Genomic DNA, 17,726 nt, shown 5'->3' on the forward strand with positions numbered 1-17,726 from the left:
TTACTGATCAAAATAATGAATATTAGCGGAAACATGAACTTACTGATCAAAATGGCGGGAACATGAACTTACTGATCAAAATATTGAATATTAACGGGAACATGAAGTTACTTAATAAAATATTGAATATTAACGATAATATGAATTAGTGATCAAAATATGAATATTAACGGGAACATGAAGTTACTTATCGAAATATTGATTATTAACGGGAATATGATGTTTATTGATCAAAATATTCAACATTAACTGGAACAAGAAGTTACTGATCAAAATATTGTATATTAACCAGAACATGAAGATATTGATCAAACTATTGAATATAAACGGGAACATGAAGTTATTAATTAAAATATTCAATATTAACGGGAACCAATGTTAGTAAGTTAAAAGTAAATGTGAATAAGTTTATTGCATTGGACAATCGACATTGTGTTGTCTGTTCTTTATGCAGGTCACATTTTGTTCTACTATTGATAAAACATTAATAATTTAAGTCAAATAATCAACCTTTCCAATTTTTATTGCATAATAATAAAACAACATATAAACGGAAACATGAAGTTACTGAATAAAATATTCAATATTAACGAGAACGTGAGTTACTGATCAAAATATTAAATATTAACGGGAACACGAAGTTACTGATCGAAATATTGAATATTAAAGAGAAAATAATGTTTATTAATCAATATATCCCAAACTTTGGTCCAACCTATTGAAAAGAAATTTCTATATTTTACATATTTGTGTTTAGGATATTTACTTCTACAATAATATCTATATTGAACAAAATAATATTTTTCCTATCATCTTTTATTTTCCTCAATCACAATGCGCAAAAACGACGGGTACCCGTACGAACGCACGGGTAAGACACTAGTTTTTTTTAAAATACAACATATTTCCTTGATTTTATTAAACACCAAATGAATAGATATATCATAGATCTCGCTTCCAATCCTAACTATTGTATTTTCTATTTTTTGTTTATCGGTCAATTTGGCTTAGAGATCAAACGTTATAGTATTTCCTTTGGCGTCTTTGTCTTTCCTCTTTATTTATTTTGAATTATGAAATTAATATTTGTAGATGAAAAATATTAATTTCATATAGATTAAGAAAATGTAAAAAATGAAAGAGAGAAAATAATATTTTTACTAAACTATCCTTGTTTGCTATTGATGTATTCAAATTATCATAAATGTAGAGTGATAGAATAATAAATTGATAGTATTAATTAGAGGGTAAAATTGAAAGATAAAAATTAGAATTGTATTGGAAAGTAAAAGCGACAATTAAATTGAGACAAATAATTTTATTGCGACATTTATTTTGGGACGGAGGGAGTACTTGATAAAATAAAATAAAATTCATTGTTTAGAATCAATTTTTTTTGCTAAATTATTTACTTAAATGTCTCATTGTTTCAATCGACGAGAAATATCATTTGCATAAAATTCTCATAATATGACGCTTTTTTTATTTTTATAATTTTAAATTTATCTATTCCCTCGATTAGCCATGTTATTCGACATGAAACTTATTTTGCATGTATACTTCACAGGACTAGAGTCTACCTTTTCATTTACCTTTTAACACTCGTTTCATTGTCATTCTCTTCAGAAAATTATAGGCGATTTTTATCTTCATAAAAACTCCCTAAACTCAGACTCCACCATCTCTTCCAACATACATACGTTCGTCATCACGTTTTTGTCATCCAAAAAGAAAAACATCGTTTCTAGGAGCAGGTTTGAAGCAGAATACCGAGCCTTAGCCATTCTTGCATGTAGGGTTGTTTATGGTATAATTTGTGAGAAAATGAACCGAACCAAAGAAAACCATAGTAAAATTCACTCAAACCGAACCAAAATTATTGGTTCGGTATACCATTTCAAAATTTCGAATTGTACCAAACCGTACTGGTATACCAGTATACCGTTTCGAAATTCTCAAACTGAACCGTTTATTAAAGAACCGAACAGTTAAGCTATTTTTCTTTTTTTTATTAAATTTAACTTGTTTTAAATATTTTTCATTTTTTATTTTTGGTTTGGTTCAAATTCAGGTTCAGTTCGGTTTCAGTTTTGGTTCGGTTCAAGAACAACCCTACTAGCATGTGAAACTCAATGGCTACACTACCTATTTAAAGACCTTAACAACCCATTCAGTCAACCGACTTCTGTGTGTTGTGACAACAACTCCTATTTACCTAGATCACAATCCTTCCTTTCATGAAAGATCCAAACACATCGAGATCGTTTGTCATGTGATTCACGAAAATATTGAAGTAGGGCTTATAAAGCTGTTTTCAGTCAGTACAAAGACTCAAATTGTAGATTTCTTCACCAAGCAGATGTACAAACCTGCCTTTGAGTCACACATTTTCAAGCTTGGACTACTCAACCTTCATAGTCCAGCTTATGGGGGTGTCTAACATCACATATTTTCCATTTATCTCATTAACTATTACTGTTGGTTAATTCTGTTATTACGTTCCTAATTGATAGGCTTAGTAGTTAATTTCACTTGTATAAATTAGATAACTGTATTGATAACCATCAAGTGAATTATTATTTTGTTGCATCCACTATTATGATGTATGCCATTTTGGTATATACCTTATGAATACGGTGGAGAAAGGGGGAGGGAAAATGGTAGTAGTGTATTTTCTCAGTTATATAGATGAAGATGATGTGGGAGCCAAAAACTACATACAGGGACTCAAAAATGACTTCAAATACGACTGTTTGATCTTATATTTGATTTCCTATCCCTATCAGTCAACTCTATGACTCATAGCCTGTACAGGAAGATGCTGCACCCAATTCCCACACAAGGCATGACCACAAGTGATATTGAAATATTATTAATGGTAACCTGATCCTTTCTGGCAGAATATCTCTTCCTTGAAACTTAAGTTGAGAACTGATTCCAACATGCTTGAGAAACTACAAATTAAAGGCATCACCCTTTTAACTTATTAATGTCATATAAACATCTCTTCCTTCACTCAAAAGTTTAACACAATTAATACATGCATCAGATTCTCCCCTCATCTTGTCCATCTTCATTTTCCACCTATATAAATATCTACCAATTCATATCAAACCAAACCCTTCATCACTATCAACATTTTCCCTTCTTATAACATCCATTTCATAAAATAACATCATGTTGCACTTGCTGCATGGGAAGCTTGATGTCTCTATATATGAGGTCGATTCATTACAAACACTTCGAGGATTCAGTTTCGATATCGGTAACAAGGGAGCATATACAAGCAAGGGGAAGAAAATTCTGTCACAGCTCAAAAATTGCATTATGTGTCAATGCCAATTCCAGCCTGAGGTATCTTACATCTTCACATATTATTTTATTTCATTTTTGACTATGTCATATGTAATGTAAACATGTATTGAAGCAATGTTATGGACAATGATATCGATGTTTTATGTTTTTGACATCAGTGTCAAAGTGTTAGAATTGTGTCGTGTCTAGGTGTCTGTATCTGAGTCTGTCGTTTTGAACTAAATACATGCTAATATCTTATAAAATATAAAACACTTGACAGAACATTATTGGGATGGGTCTATATGCAACAGTTGATTTAGACAAAGCAAGAGTTGGAAGAACTAGGATGATAAATAACCAACCCTTCAACCCTAAATGGAATGAAAACTTTCACATTTACTCAGCTCATTCAATCTCCAATATTATATTCACTGTCAAACAAGATAACCCTATTGGTGCAACTCTAATAGGAAGAGCTTATGTTCCAGTAGAACAAGTCATAAATGGAAAGACAGTAGACACATGGGCTCAAATACTAGATGTGAATCAAAAGCCAATACAAGGTGGTTCCAAAATCCATGTCCAAATAAAATTCTCACATGTTAAGAATGATCCAAACTGGTCACAAGGACTAAAGAGTCCAACATTTCAAGGGGTTCCTCACACTTTCTTTAAGCAAAATAATGGCTGTCAAATCACTCTTTACCAAGATGCACATGTTCTAGATGGTTCGGTTCCGTTTATTCCGTTAGACGGAGGAGAACGTTACGTCCCGGGAAAATGTTGGGAAGATGTTTATAATGCTATTAATGATGCTAAGCATTTTATTTGCATAACTGGTTGGTCTGTTTACACTGAGATAACATTGATAAGGGATCCAAACAAGTCAACAAGAACAAGCATCACACTTGGAGAGCTTCTCAAGAAGAAAGCTAATGAAGGTGTTAATGTTCTTATGCTTGTTTGGGATGACAGAACTTCTGTTCCAGATTTTAAGAAAGATGGCTTGATGGCAACTCATGATCAAGAAACTAATCAGTATTTCAAAAACACAAATGTGCATTGTGTTTTGTGTCCGCGGAACCCCGGTGTTGGAAGAAGTATAGTTCAAGGTTTCGAAACTTCAACTATGTTCACTCATCATCAGAAGACTATAATTGTTGACAGTAGAGTTGTTGGTTCTGATCAATGGAATGAGAGATCAATCACTAGTTTTGTTGGTGGGATTGATCTTTGTGATGGAAGATATGATACCATGGAACATCCTTTGTTTTCAACTTTGAATACAGTTCATCATGATGATTTTCATCAACCGAATTTCCCTGGTGCTTCGATTAACAAAGGCGGTCCGAGAGAGCCATGGCATGATATTCACTGTAAGCTGGAAGGATCTGTTGCATGGGATGTGTTGAGCAATTTTGAGCAAAGATGGGAGAAGCAAGTTGGAAGGCAATTAGTTCCACTACCTTCAAGCATGCTTGGTGAATACGGTATTACTCGTGGATCGAATGTTGCGACGATGAATGAAAACAAGACATGGAATGTTCAGTTGTTTAGATCGATCGACGATGGTGCTGCTTCCGGCTTCCCTCAAGATCCAAGAGAAGCTTGTGAAAAAGGTCTTGTTAGTGGAAAAGACAGCATCATTGATAGAAGCATTCAAGACGTGTACATAAACGCTATTCGACGAGCGAAAAACTTCATCTACATTGAAAATCAGTATTTTCTAGGCAGTTCATATGGTTGGAAATCATCTGATATAAAAGTTGAAGACATCGGCGCTTTGCATCTCATACCAAAGGAACTCTCATTGAAGATTGTTAGCAAGATTGAAGCAGGAGAAAGATTTTCTGTGTACATTGTAATTCCAATGTGGCCAGAGGGTGTACCTGAAAGTGCTTCAGTTCAAGCTATACTAGATTGGCAAAGAAGGACTATGGAGATGATGTATTCTGACATAGCTGAAGCTCTTCAAAGAAAAGGAATCAGAGCAAATCCAAGAGATTACTTGACTTTCTTTTGCCTCGGAAATCGAGAGGGGAAGAAAATGAATGAATATAGTCCTACAGAAACACCAGAACCAGACAGTGATTATAGTAGAGCACAAAATTCTAGGAGATTCATGATATATGTTCATGCCAAAATGATGATAGGTAAGGGATTCACCATATACATATCACTTGTTTTTACGATACAATTTTACTTCTGACGCAAACTTCTGTCCATGAGGTGTTAGCTCAGAGACTCGGCCAGCTGCTCTGAGTTGACACCTCATGGACAGTTCTTTTTACGGTTAACAAACTTGTGTGACATTTTTTTTTGTTTTGTTGATTCAGTTGATGATGAGTACATAATCATTGGTTCTGCGAACATAAACCAAAGATCAATGGATGGTGCAAGAGACAGTGAGATTGCAATAGGTGCATTTCAACCGGGCCACATAGCATCCAATAATAGGCCACCAAAAGGACAAATCTATGCATTTAGACGTTCACTATGGTATGAGCACCTTGGAGATATAGGTGACACAAGTTTCTTTGATAATCCAGAAAGTTTGAACTGCATCCAACTTGTGAATCGTTGGGCTGAGACCAATTGGGATTTATACTCAAGAGATGCATTTGATGAACACAGAACATTTCATCACCTCATGAGGTATCCAATAGAAGTAGCTAATAATGGAGCCATAACAACTCTTGCTGGATTTGAATATTTTCCTGATACTAAGGCTAGGATTTTAGGTACTAAGTCTGAGTATCTTCCTCCAATTCTCACCACTTAACCAAATGGAGAAAATTGAATGTGTACTCATATAAATAATTACCATTGCTATTTAATATCAAGTAACATAATGTTTATCTTTGATGTATTTGTTATATGGAAGTTCTAGTTTATCCGAATTATTTATTGCACTATTGTAAAATTTGAATATAAAATTAAAGTTAAAAAATATTCAAGGATAATTTAAATGTTTGTCCAAAAAAAAAAAAGGATAATTTAAATGTTTCTAAAAAAAGGATTTTTTTGTTGTTGTTAAAACTATTGCCTCAAATCCTAATTGAGTATATAGAATGCACAAAGGTTATAATATATGATTTATATTTTGAATGTTGATGGGAGTGATTTCAATGTTTTGGATTTTTGGGGGATTGATTTGAAATGTTGATGTAGTTTAGTTTATGGTTTGGTAGGTAATATTAGTTATTTTAACATCCTTCATGTTGATTTGATGATGCTATATCATGATTTATATATGGTCGGTAAATTTGGCATCAAATGTCTGATATGATATTTTGACTTTAAGGGTATTATCAAACTTATCTTAGAATCTGGCTTCACATCACTATGTCGTGATTTTTCACAATATTTGAGCTTTGTTTAGATTGATGGAACCAGATGGAGCGGAGTAAAATGTGATGGAATAAAATGTTATTCCATTGTTTGAATAATTTAAAAACGGGTGGAGCGGAGCGAAATGGGATGAAATAAAATGTTATTCCATTGTTTGGATAATTTAAAAACGGATGGAACAGAGCGGAATAGAATGATATGAATTCCATTTCATCACTTACCACTATTTTTCTTCCCCTCAGATTTGGGCGGAATGAACAACTTACCTTATTTCGTCCTAAAATTTCCAAACAATGGAATTGTATCTTCGCTCCGCTCCGTTAATTTTATGATATCCAATCATAGCCTAAAGAACTTTTTTTTTAAATAATGACAAGTTTAAATATTTCATTTTCTTAAGAAGGAGAATGCTCGTGGAGAATATCTAGCAAAACACGGAGCAACCAATGATATAGTGTATTGATCTTTTGCGAAACATCGTGTTGAAATCATCACTCTCCTATTAACTACTCCTTCCGTATCAAAATATAAGAGAAAAAAACAAAAACACATTTATTAAGATAAGTAAAATCATAATGATTTGGATGAAGATTTTTTGTGATTTTTTTAAAATGATTCTCTTAGAAAGATGTAAAAATAATTCTAATGGGTGATTGATTATAGAAAACAATTATAATTTTTTATTAGACAATTCGTCTATATCATGTAAAATAAAAAAATATATCAAAATGAAAATAAAATTTTAATAGTAGTCACATATAGTCTCCATGTAAAGAATGGAAAGAAACAGATTAAGTGAGTGTAAATTGCAAAATGCAATTCTTGGAAGAGTACTGTATTTACTTATATTTTGTATTAATTTAAATAAATTTTTAATATTTATAAATTAACAATTAAAAGAAATAAATAGATTTTTTTTTTTCAATTTTTTATATTGAGTGACTGAGGTGAGGAATCAAAAGGCAAAAGTTTGGTAAAGAGTGCGCTCTGGAATGAATGAATGTCGATACGAAAATGACAAGAACCGAACTACTAGTAACTCAATTGGCACGCACACACAGAACAAAACCCAAACAGCGCAAAAGTCCATTATTCTTATCCAATCCACAAAGTCTTTCACTTTCCCAACCCTTTTCAAACCACTGCAATTCTTTCTCCTACCATGTCCTCTCTCAGGTTCCATTTTCTCTTTTCACTTTTTTTCATCACCGCCACAGTTTTTTCCCCTTTACTGAACCGTTTCTTTTCCGTACATTTATTTACTGAACTACTTCATTCTGTTCAATATTTATATTCTTTTTGTAGGGTAATGAATTATCTTCTTCTGAAATTTTCAGGTGACAGATCTCAGTTCTGAATCTCTTAAATGCATATGTGTAGATATGTTCCACCTTGGCTCTGTCAGATTCTCGCTTGCATGGGGTCAGTCTTCTCTTTCTTCTTTGCTTTTTTTGCATAAATAATTACATAGATTTGTTACTTTTCATTATTTCTACTCACAAATTGTGTTTATGCAAGATCCTGTTGTGGCTTTATTTATGATGATCAAGTGTTTACTGATTTAGTAGTTCTGGAAATTTTTGGAAACTAGGGGTTGCAGTTTTTCTTGATTCTACCTTCTGCTACTTTACTAGGTTTTAAATTTTTAACAAAGATTTAAAAGAAGATTATTGGTTTAAACTTTGATCAAATAAGTCAGTTTATGAATACCTGGCTTTAAATTTCAACAGCGACTGATAATTTACCGCGCAGGTCGAACATTGGTAGGCATTGACTGTAGTTTGTAACAGAAAAACTTGAATTAGAACATAGATATTTTCTTTTACTGTGCAAAAGAGAAAGACATGGTAGTTGTAAGAGGAGTTTCATATTTTTCGGCTTGTTAATTAGTCTGAGAAATCTCCAATAAACATATCATACCGAAATATTCTACAGATGTTTCGTTTCTCTGTAATAGTATATTATCAATACAAACCCCCTTTAACAGATAAGAATTGTATTTTCAAGTTTTTATCATCAGTATAGTGTCATCTTCTTTTAGTTGAAGCTGGTAGAATAATGATAGTTATTGGCGGTGTTAATCATGTTTGTGGTTAAACCTGCTTTGTAACAGAGCAGAGGTTGTCTTGGTTGTTTCTCAAAGCCTCTTGAAATTATCTTGATGGGCGAGGCCGATGCATCTAAGGGACTAAAAACTCAAGCTCAAACAATGAACAAAGACAACAGATCAGAAGATTTTTGGAGCAGCAGTGCTATTGAATTGGATCACAGTGCAACTCAATCCCAGAGAAGCATCTCGTCAATTGTCGTGTCAAGCCATCCTTCTGATCCTCAAAGTAGTGATGGCATTCAGACCGATCCTCCAGAGTTTGTTAATCATGGCAAGTTTGCTGTTATATTCCAGTTTATCTATTATTACCCCTTTCTTTGTATAAGGAAAACGAGTAAGACAACGGCGGGATGGAAATAGACAAAGTATTGATAGCCTTTACGTTTGATGGATGCAGGTCTTCTTCTGTGGAACCAAGGAAGACAACAGTGGATTGGAAATAGAAAACCTGAACGAAAGACACAAGTTGGAGAACCCAAAATAAGGTAAATAAATAGAAGCTTTCTTTCTGCATGAAACTTCAGGAATCGAATTGCAAAATGAATATATTACAAAGGCAAGTAGAGACATTGATTAAGAGGGAGTTGTACTTGGTTTATAGCTTTTAGCTATTATGCATAGCATTCAATTCAAAGTTGCATTTTAAGATGTTTTCTAAGTTCTAATTTTTTAATCTATGTTCCTCAGTTGGAATGCCTCGTACGAGGGTTTTCTTGGGACTAGCAAGCCATTTCCACAGCGTATTCCTCTTGGAGTAAGTTCTTCCATTCAAACATGTTTCATTATCTGCTCATATTCGGGTTAACATGCTTGCTAACAATAAACTGATGGCAATTTCATTTGTTGCAGGAAATGGTTGACTTTCTTGTTGATATATGGGAACTAGAGGGCATGTATGATTAAACAAACAAAACAGGTTTTTACTACTCTAGATTTTGGAGAAGAGGGAAGGTGTGGTATTCATCCTCTTAATGTTTTAATGGAAAGTTGTAAATGGGGTTAGTTTTTTTCTTTTTCTTTTTTGGGGCTAAGATTACATTAACTGTGTGATGTTTTCTGATTTTCTATTAACTTGGTTTATAGACAAATCATCTACACCAAAGGAGATACTAAGTTAATTTCATGTTTCAGCTTATGCTAATGCAAGTTTTTTTCTTCCATTCATCCATTGTATATGGTCACTCCCTTGAATATTCCAAAAACATTTTGCTGCTGACTATGAAAAGGAAAGAATTTTTAACACGTGTTATATTAACATACGTCCTGAAACAAAGGGTGATGCCAGTACATCTAAAGCATTAAATAAGGTGAAGTATAAAAGAAGAAACCAGGTTCATGGAATCTCGATTAATATATAATTAAAGCATTTTTAATTTTATCCTTACTCCTTGAAGTTTGAGACAAGTTCTAGGTTCATTGTAGACTATCCTAAAAGAACCATCTCTCCTTTTTCCGAAAAGAAAATTCTCTATCAATAAAATAAATTTTGGATAAGATGATGTTGAAAAAGAGTGTTTCTAGTGTTTATCTTGTTATAATGATGGAGAGTCAAAAGAGGAAAATATCTAAGATTTTGGATGATAAGCAATTCCTTAAGCAAAAGTCTCTTGACCTAACTATGAGATATTGATTAAAGGCATTTGAATTTACTTCCTATTGAAGAAATGTCAAATCGCCAAGCAAAATTCAACTTATAACAAATCTAATTTGAGGATATCTTGAAAATCTTGAAAACTTGCAGTCCTAAGAATTTTAAAGACTCAATAATACTTAGTTTTACTTCTTAAAAGAGATGGTGTTATAATTGTGAGGAATCAAGGAGAATTCGATGAAAGCTCGTACCATGGAGCGATCAACCAAGTTTTGTTCATAGACTTCTTTTTTATGTTGATGTGATTAACTTAATACTTATTACATGAGGTATGCTCAATAGCAAGGTTAAAAAATATAATCAAACTTTATTGCAGAAGTAAAATATAGACATTTGAGCATGCATATAAATAGGGTATGCATCTTTTTAAGCCATAGATAGATTTCATACATTTACAAACATGATTATGTATTTTAGAATGGATGCTAGGGTGTAACAACAACTAGACTTCTTAGAAATAAAAGTATCCTAGTATGAAATTCAAACAATAAATATATTTTAGTGCTAGATTTATGTTCTAATAAAAGTCCAGTTTAGTTATAGATTAAATTAATGTGGAAGCATAAGCAATGCATCCAAAAACTTTTAAATCATGAAAATAGGTGGTTTAGCATACTGTAATTCAAAAGGCATCTTAAACTTTAAAATACAAGTAGCAAGTCTATTGGTAAGGAGAGCAGCATGATACAAAACATATAACAAAAATGACTTAGGTGATTAAGCTTGAAATATGAGGGTCTTACTAAAATTGAGAAGGTGTTTATATTTTTTTCTACTATGGAGTTTTTTTAGGCTTCTCAACGCAAGATATTTGATGTAAAATATCTAAGGGATTATAAAATTTAGTCATGTGTAATTCAGGGCTATTATCACTTCTAATTATTTTGATTTTAGTTGAAAATTGAGAGACAAAATTTCATATAAGTAATCTAGTGTTAAATTTAGATTTGATTAATTAAATACGAGTATATTTAGTAAAATGATCAAAAGCATGTAAATATTGAGTAGTACTATTTGGAAATGAAAGTCTACATTGTTTCTCTAAATGACATATCAAGAACTTGCTTAAAATAATATATGGAAAGTATTAACACATAGTGTAAGCAACATTCTAAGACGGGTAACCTAAAGTTGAGTGCCTAAGATCAAAGTTAAGAACAACATTTACATGTTTATGTACAATGTTTGAATTATTCAAATAGTTTCTAAGAGTGAAGTTATGTCTATAAGCGGTGGAGTTTCTAATAGTGAAGTTATGTCTATAAGCGGTGGAAAAATGAAGTATGTGGAGGTTATATTCTTAAGTGTAAGAGGGAGGGATGAATTATGAAGTGCAAAAATCATGATTAATTTTAGAATATTTTTTACTTTGAAAATAATACATGTTAATACCGAGATACAAAAGAAGAGGAAAATAGAAAGAAGGAATAAAGAGGAAAGAAAATAACTTGACAAAAATAAAAGAGATATGGATAGAGATTGCATAAAAATTTATAAAAGTTCGGCTCAACTACTTGTTCTGCGTTTTCTCTTTAAAAATTTATGTTCGGCTCAACTACTTGTTCTGCGTTTTCTCTTTAAAAATTTATTCTTGAGAGTTCCACTATAAATTATCTTGAGCTTTTATGGATACAGGGTCGGTCCTGTGCATGTGCAGGAAGTGCTACAACACAGGGCCCCAAATTTTAGGAGGTCCCAAATTTTTAAAAGGTTCAATTTTTTTCATAAATATTAATCGAAATAAATAAAATGTTATAATAAAAATTCAATAAATCAAAAAATGCTATAATAAATATTCAATACACAAAAATTGAATAGATCAAAACTCAATAATTATTAAATATATTATTGATTAATACATAAATGTAATTTTTATGTGTCTTTTTTAATTATTATAATTGTATTTATATTTTAAATTTGGGCCCACTTTTAAAATTAGAACAGGACCTCTGCGTTGATTGGGCCGGTCATGCCCAAGAACCTTATTACAAATAAGAGAGATTTTACATTGGATGATCCCTCAAATCAAACAAAGTTTTTTTTAGATCTTAGTAACCAGCCCTCACAAACCAAATAGATGTTTTATTGACTAATCTCAAGAACCAAAAAAAGATTTTATAGGATAATCCCATGAATCAAATCAAAATTTTACCAGAAAAATATCAAGAACCAAAAGACAAATCAAACAAGACAATCACACTCTTGATGAAGAACTCTTAAGCACGAACATCAATACAACAAAAACTCACAAATATTTTTCACTCACAAGGCACCAAGGAAAATTTAGTAAAAAAATAGGAGAAGAGAAGAAAATTAGAAAAGGATAGTAGAAAACCGAGTTCTAGTGTATTTTAGAATGAGGAGAAAACTCCTTTATATAGAAAAAATTATAGCTTAAAAATGAAAATAATTCATGGCTATTTAATCCTCATAATCGATTATACATATCACATATCAATTATGTAGTTTAAATATGGAAGATTTTTATATGGTGTCATTACTAATCGATTATAAGCCCTAATAATTGATTATGAGGTGTTACATAAGAAATAATCAATTAACTTTAATAGCATAATGGATAATCTAGTGTAAACTACACTCATAAAGGATTATTCAAGCTAGTAACCAACTGGCCACTTGCATAAAATATTTTTTTGGTGATTTTATAACAGCAGGGAGGCTTCTAAAACATTTTAGTGTGTGTGTGTGAAAGTTTTCTTATAATCTTATGAGATATTCTTACACTTTTACAATACATTGATCATGTGGAACTATGAGTTTATATGTTTAATCAAAAAGTGATTAAAGCTAAGCAAATCACACTTATCATGGTTTAGTTTTGATGGTGACAAGTTGGATTTACTGATGATAACTTGATGAAAACTTTGATGGAAACCTATGAAGATTCAACTTAAACTTAAAGCTTAAATCCAAGCAAGTATCTCAAGTGGTCAAAGATACACAAAATAATTTATTCAAAACTTTTCCTCCGAATCAAGCTAATGAATTAGGGCTCAATGACCACTGATGACAATGTTCAACTTGAATATATCTCAAGCCTCAACTCCAAGAAGATTCAATCAAGTGCTCGTATGAGGTGTATTAGACAAAGTCTTGAAGCTTCAAAGTGTGAAAGAGAGGAAGTGTGAAAGCTCATCTGATTGTGTCTAAGTGATTAGTGTTTTGTAAAAACACAAGAGCATTGTTATAAAGTAATATGGATAAATCACACACACACACACACAAATCGTTATAAAAGCCGCTATTTATTAAAGAAAACAACATAAAAATGCTTTGAAGCTTAGCCAAATGAATCACAAACTATCAAAACCACTTGGGCATATTTTTTGAACTGTCAAATCTATTGGATCATATTCCCAGTCAATTAAGTTAGTGCAAATAGTGTTCACAATCGTTTGTGATAGTGTCTTAATGAAAATAAACAGGTATATTTCAAAACCTTCCAAGACAAGCATTGGTAATTGATTGTTTTAGGTCATCCAATAGATTGGCATAAGGTCCCAATTGATTGGGACATTAAATTATTCCATGAATCTTTTTCTTTTTTGTGCCAACCTCTAGCCTATAAATAGTGGACTCTTCCCTCAGTTTTCCACATCCAGAAACGTGAGCATTCTCACTGTCTTCACTCTCTCTAAAAATAATTTTCTATTTTCTCTCACTAAAATTTAGCCACAACGCTTCGAGAAAGTTCTCGTGTTTAAGTGAATTTTTTGTTATGGAAAGGGTGATATTGTAAATTCACCAAGAGCTATTTTGTCCTGGTTGAATATTTATTCTTAAAGGAGTGTTTATTTAAGTTCAAAACTGAACCAGTTAAAAACTTTGTTTGAAGGTTTAGTATTAAATTGTCAGTTCGATTCATGAGCTTATCTTGTTTAAAAGCTCAATTTGGTTCAAGATTAGTCAGGTGTAAAATCTCAATTTGGTTCGTGGTCAGTTTATGTAAAACCTCAGTTTGGTTCGTGGTCAGTCCGTGTAAAATCACACTTCAGTTCAAAGGATAGCCAGTTCAAACCTCTACCTTGGTTTGAGATCAACATGTGTAAAATCTCAAAGTTTAAGCTCGGAGACTAACCACTTGAAGCTTCGTTTGTGTTTAGAAGGAAGATTAACTACTTCTCTCCAATGTTCTCTATTTGGTTGGAAATTAACCTAAAACTTCATTTTTTTTCTTGTATTAGAGGTTTCGTGAGTTTAACCTACTAAAAGCTCATAAGCATTATTGGATACTCTCAAGATCCAATCATGGAGAGAGTATTAGGTCTGTTTGCTGAGATGCTTGCTGCACTGGAGCCTCACACGTATGCTTAGCGTGGCTGTTTTGCTCTAAGACCCCATTTTATTGGAGATTCTAATTCCTTAAATTCGTAACCTTCTGATGGCTTGTGACCGACGAAAACAATCACAACTTTTGAAATTGGCCTGATAAGAATTATTTTCGAATAGTAAATAAGCTTTAGAGGACTTCTTCCCATTTGATTGATACAAAATCAATCTTTCTTGAACCTCTTTAACTCGAGATGCAATTCTTGATTCTATATTTTTTTCTTTGGTGCCGAAAAACATCCCCTCTTTATATTTGTTGATGTACAACTTTTGATTTTTGATCAAGGAAGTCTTTCTCTAATTGACAATTTTAAACGTTAGGAAATATCGTAGTTCCCTCTTCATAGACATTTTGCATCATATTAAAAAAAACTCCTTACACAAGAATTTATTAGTAGTATTATAGATGATATCGACAAAAATAAGAATAAGTAAAATGTCATATTTGGTTGCTGTATAAATGAGTTGTATCAACTTTCTTTTTTTAGAAATTATTTTCAAAGAGAAATATCTTCGGACGATAATCTAATTTAGTATATTATAGAGTATTTTGAAGGATATTTTTTTCCTTGTATAGATCCTTAATATTGTAACTTGCGATATTTTGATATGCATTCTACTAACACAAATATTTTAAACTAAAATTGAAATGGTCAAAAGTATGTATGAATGAAGAAATTGTGGCAGTAGTGAAAGTGACAAAATGTGGCATGACTTTGCAGTTGTTCTATATTATAAGATGAGAATAGTTTAAGGATGGAGTGAAACATTGTGCCAAATTAAGAACGCTAAGCTGATGATGTTGGCTCCCAGGCAGCAAACGGCGAAACTCTTGGAATCAAACAAGACAACAGGTGAGTAAGTCAAAAATGGAGAGTAGAAAAAAGCATAGTGAAAGCGAGCACTGAAGAATAATTCTGGTTTGTAGCCTCCAAATTGGACCAAAACGATGATTAAACGATTATTCATCATAAAATAAGTATATAGATAGATAAGCATTGTTGTTTTCTTTGGGTTGAGACTTGAGACGACAAAGATAATTCGTGTTCCTCGTTTTGCACGGGTCTTCCTCATCAGGTCAAGAACTCATCACCGTGGACTATTTCTGTTCGGCTATAATTTATTTTCATTGTCACAAATGGAAACTTTAGTTTTACAAAAATATTATTATGTGTTCTGTCAAAAAAATATATATTATTATGTGTTAGTATAATTTAAGGGAAACTCTTACCCCCACCATGTGTGTCCTAATTCCTAAACTATCCATTTGTTTTTGGAGGTGGATTCTCGAACGCATATTTTTTTACTCAATGTTGATTTGTTCTGTAAGTGCATTTGCCAAATGTTTTTAATTATGTATCTCCGGAACAATTTGATGATAAACTCACGCCAGACTCTTCTTGTCCCTCATTCTCAACATTTTTCATCTTCTCTACTCAAACTCTCTCCACCTCAAAAATTAATTTCTACCAATTTTTTTTCCTCTCGAGTTCGACAGTGAACATCAACATCAACGATCAACACAATCCAACTCATTCAAAGCTCAATTTAATCGATAAGTTTTCGAGTTTTCGAGGTATTTTCGAGTATTTCTCGTACTAGAGTTAGAATACACTTTTAGGTGTAGAAATCATTAGATAGTTTAGAGACAATGTAGGTATTGGTTGTTGTGTAAAACGATTGAAAAGGGCCTAAAAAAGATTTTTTTTTCAAGGAAGTGAACAGTTAACGACGCCATTGTTGCGTTCTTGAAGTTGCAGAACGTTCCTTAGGTGCGTCTACGAAACAATTAAACGTTAGGGTAGTTCCGTAGGTGCATCTACAGAACAAACCCAGTGTTTAGAATGCTTGGTGCTTCCGTAGTTGAATCTATGCAAGCTTTCCACATTTGCATCTACGGAGTTAAATTTTATTTTTTTTCTTTTTATTTTTATAATTTAATTGTATCTAATTCGTATTTATTTGTTATACCTTGCAGGCATTATGGCTAATGAGACGGGCCGACTGATACATGGGAGGGTTTCCCAGCATGCCTCCGCGCGACGTGTACGGAGCTGGATAGTCCCAGCAGAGGCGACAGTTGAGGCCATGTCATAGACAACTCTACAGCATAGTGGACACGCATTTTCCTCTTCTACTTCTCCATCTTGGAGGCGTCGGGATGATGGTGAGGGTACTTCACAAGCGCCTTCCACCCGCAGACGTCGTCGGGATATTTCTGTGCCACCTCCAACTGATACTACTTCTCATGTGCCACCTCCAATCGATGTTGGTTCTCCCGTGCCACCTCCTGATGGTGTTGGTTCTCCTGTGCCATCTTCTGATGGTGTTGACCCATTGCATGAGGATGCTGATGCGCCTGAGGGTTACCTAGGGGTCCCTTTGATTTGTCCATGTTAACACGGTACACTGATCATACCGCCATACATGTCTGGGATAGATAGGTAACATTGCTTAGACTTATTATTTTGGGTTGATACATATTTACCCCTGTCATATGGGGCCTTTTTGACCCCCCTGTTACCTCAAAGATTTCGACTAGAATCTTTAGATTATAGTAACACCCTAAAAGTATCCAAAAGAAAGGTTTTTAGGAAAGTGGGTGTTGTTATAGTCGAAGAGGGGTTTAAGTCGAAGTTGTTCGATAGAAAGTCGAGACAATGATTTGTATGGAGGAGGTCGAAGGAAAATACTTAGAAGTTTTTGGTTTAGTTTGAACATATGACGCCTTAAGTCGATAGCAAATGGATAGAAGCAGACGGTTGTTTCTCTGGGACACGTGGAACATTATTGGACGAGGATTGCATGGTCGAGACACGTGTTAGCTGGGTATTAGTCGACCGTTAGGGTAGTTATTATTTGTAAATCTATATAAGCTACTTTGTTTGTAGGATTAGAGGTCTGCATTTTTACGTTTACAAAAGAATACTCAATCTCTGTGCAAATTAAGTGAGAAACGAGTGTAAC

The 17,726-nt window shown here is 32.9% G+C and overlaps 2 protein-coding genes across 3 annotated transcripts; both read left to right on the plus strand.

Annotated features, from left to right (window-relative positions):
• Positions 1 to 3,131: 3,131 nt before the first annotated feature.
• On the plus strand, positions 3,132 to 6,202 carry LOC131655114 (phospholipase D alpha 1-like). Its single transcript, XM_058925019.1, has 3 exons — positions 3,132 to 3,354; positions 3,578 to 5,450; positions 5,634 to 6,202. The coding sequence occupies exons 1-3, from the start codon at positions 3,178 to 3,180 to the stop codon at positions 6,077 to 6,079; spliced, it is 2,496 nt and encodes an 831-aa protein (XP_058781002.1). The 5' UTR covers positions 3,132 to 3,177; the 3' UTR covers positions 6,080 to 6,202.
• Positions 6,203 to 7,650: 1,448 nt separating this feature from the next.
• On the plus strand, positions 7,651 to 9,922 carry LOC131660617 (uncharacterized). Of its 2 annotated transcripts, none has more exons than XM_058929893.1 (6): positions 7,651 to 7,824; positions 7,986 to 8,070; positions 8,767 to 9,029; positions 9,156 to 9,243; positions 9,446 to 9,512; positions 9,608 to 9,922. In XM_058929893.1, the coding sequence occupies exons 2-6, from the start codon at positions 8,015 to 8,017 to the stop codon at positions 9,659 to 9,661; spliced, it is 528 nt and encodes a 175-aa protein (XP_058785876.1). In that variant the 5' UTR covers positions 7,651 to 7,824; positions 7,986 to 8,014; the 3' UTR covers positions 9,662 to 9,922. The 2 variants fall into 2 exon arrangements, with proteins under 2 accessions (XP_058785876.1, XP_058785877.1); XM_058929894.1 differs by having other exon boundaries at positions 7,657 to 7,824; positions 8,762 to 9,029.
• The last annotated feature ends 7,804 nt before the right edge of the window (positions 9,923 to 17,726 follow it).

This window comes from Vicia villosa, linkage group LG3 (assembly GCF_029867415.1).
Source record: "Vicia villosa cultivar HV-30 ecotype Madison, WI linkage group LG3, Vvil1.0, whole genome shotgun sequence".
Lineage (NCBI taxonomy): Eukaryota > Viridiplantae > Streptophyta > Magnoliopsida > Fabales > Fabaceae > Vicia > Vicia villosa.

What these genes read in the sequence shown, in the direction of transcription:
- LOC131660617 (XM_058929893.1), top strand. Translation starts at nt 8,015, where the DNA reads ATGCATATGTGTAGATATGTTCCACCTTGGCTCTGTCAGATTCTCGCT. An exon ending in CAGATTCTCGCTTGCATGGG is followed by an intron (nt 8,071 to 8,766) that starts GTCAGTCTTCTC and finishes GTAACAGAGCAG; the next exon opens with AGGTTGTCTTGGTTGTTTCT. An exon ending in TCCAGAGTTTGTTAATCATG is followed by an intron (nt 9,030 to 9,155) that starts GCAAGTTTGCTG and finishes TGATGGATGCAG; the next exon opens with GTCTTCTTCTGTGGAACCAA.
- LOC131655114 (XM_058925019.1), top strand. Translation starts at nt 3,178, where the DNA reads ATGTTGCACTTGCTGCATGGGAAGCTTGATGTCTCTATATATGAGGTC. An exon ending in AATGCCAATTCCAGCCTGAG is followed by an intron (nt 3,355 to 3,577) that starts GTATCTTACATC and finishes AACACTTGACAG; the next exon opens with AACATTATTGGGATGGGTCT. An exon ending in TCATGCCAAAATGATGATAG is followed by an intron (nt 5,451 to 5,633) that starts GTAAGGGATTCA and finishes TTGTTGATTCAG; the next exon opens with TTGATGATGAGTACATAATC.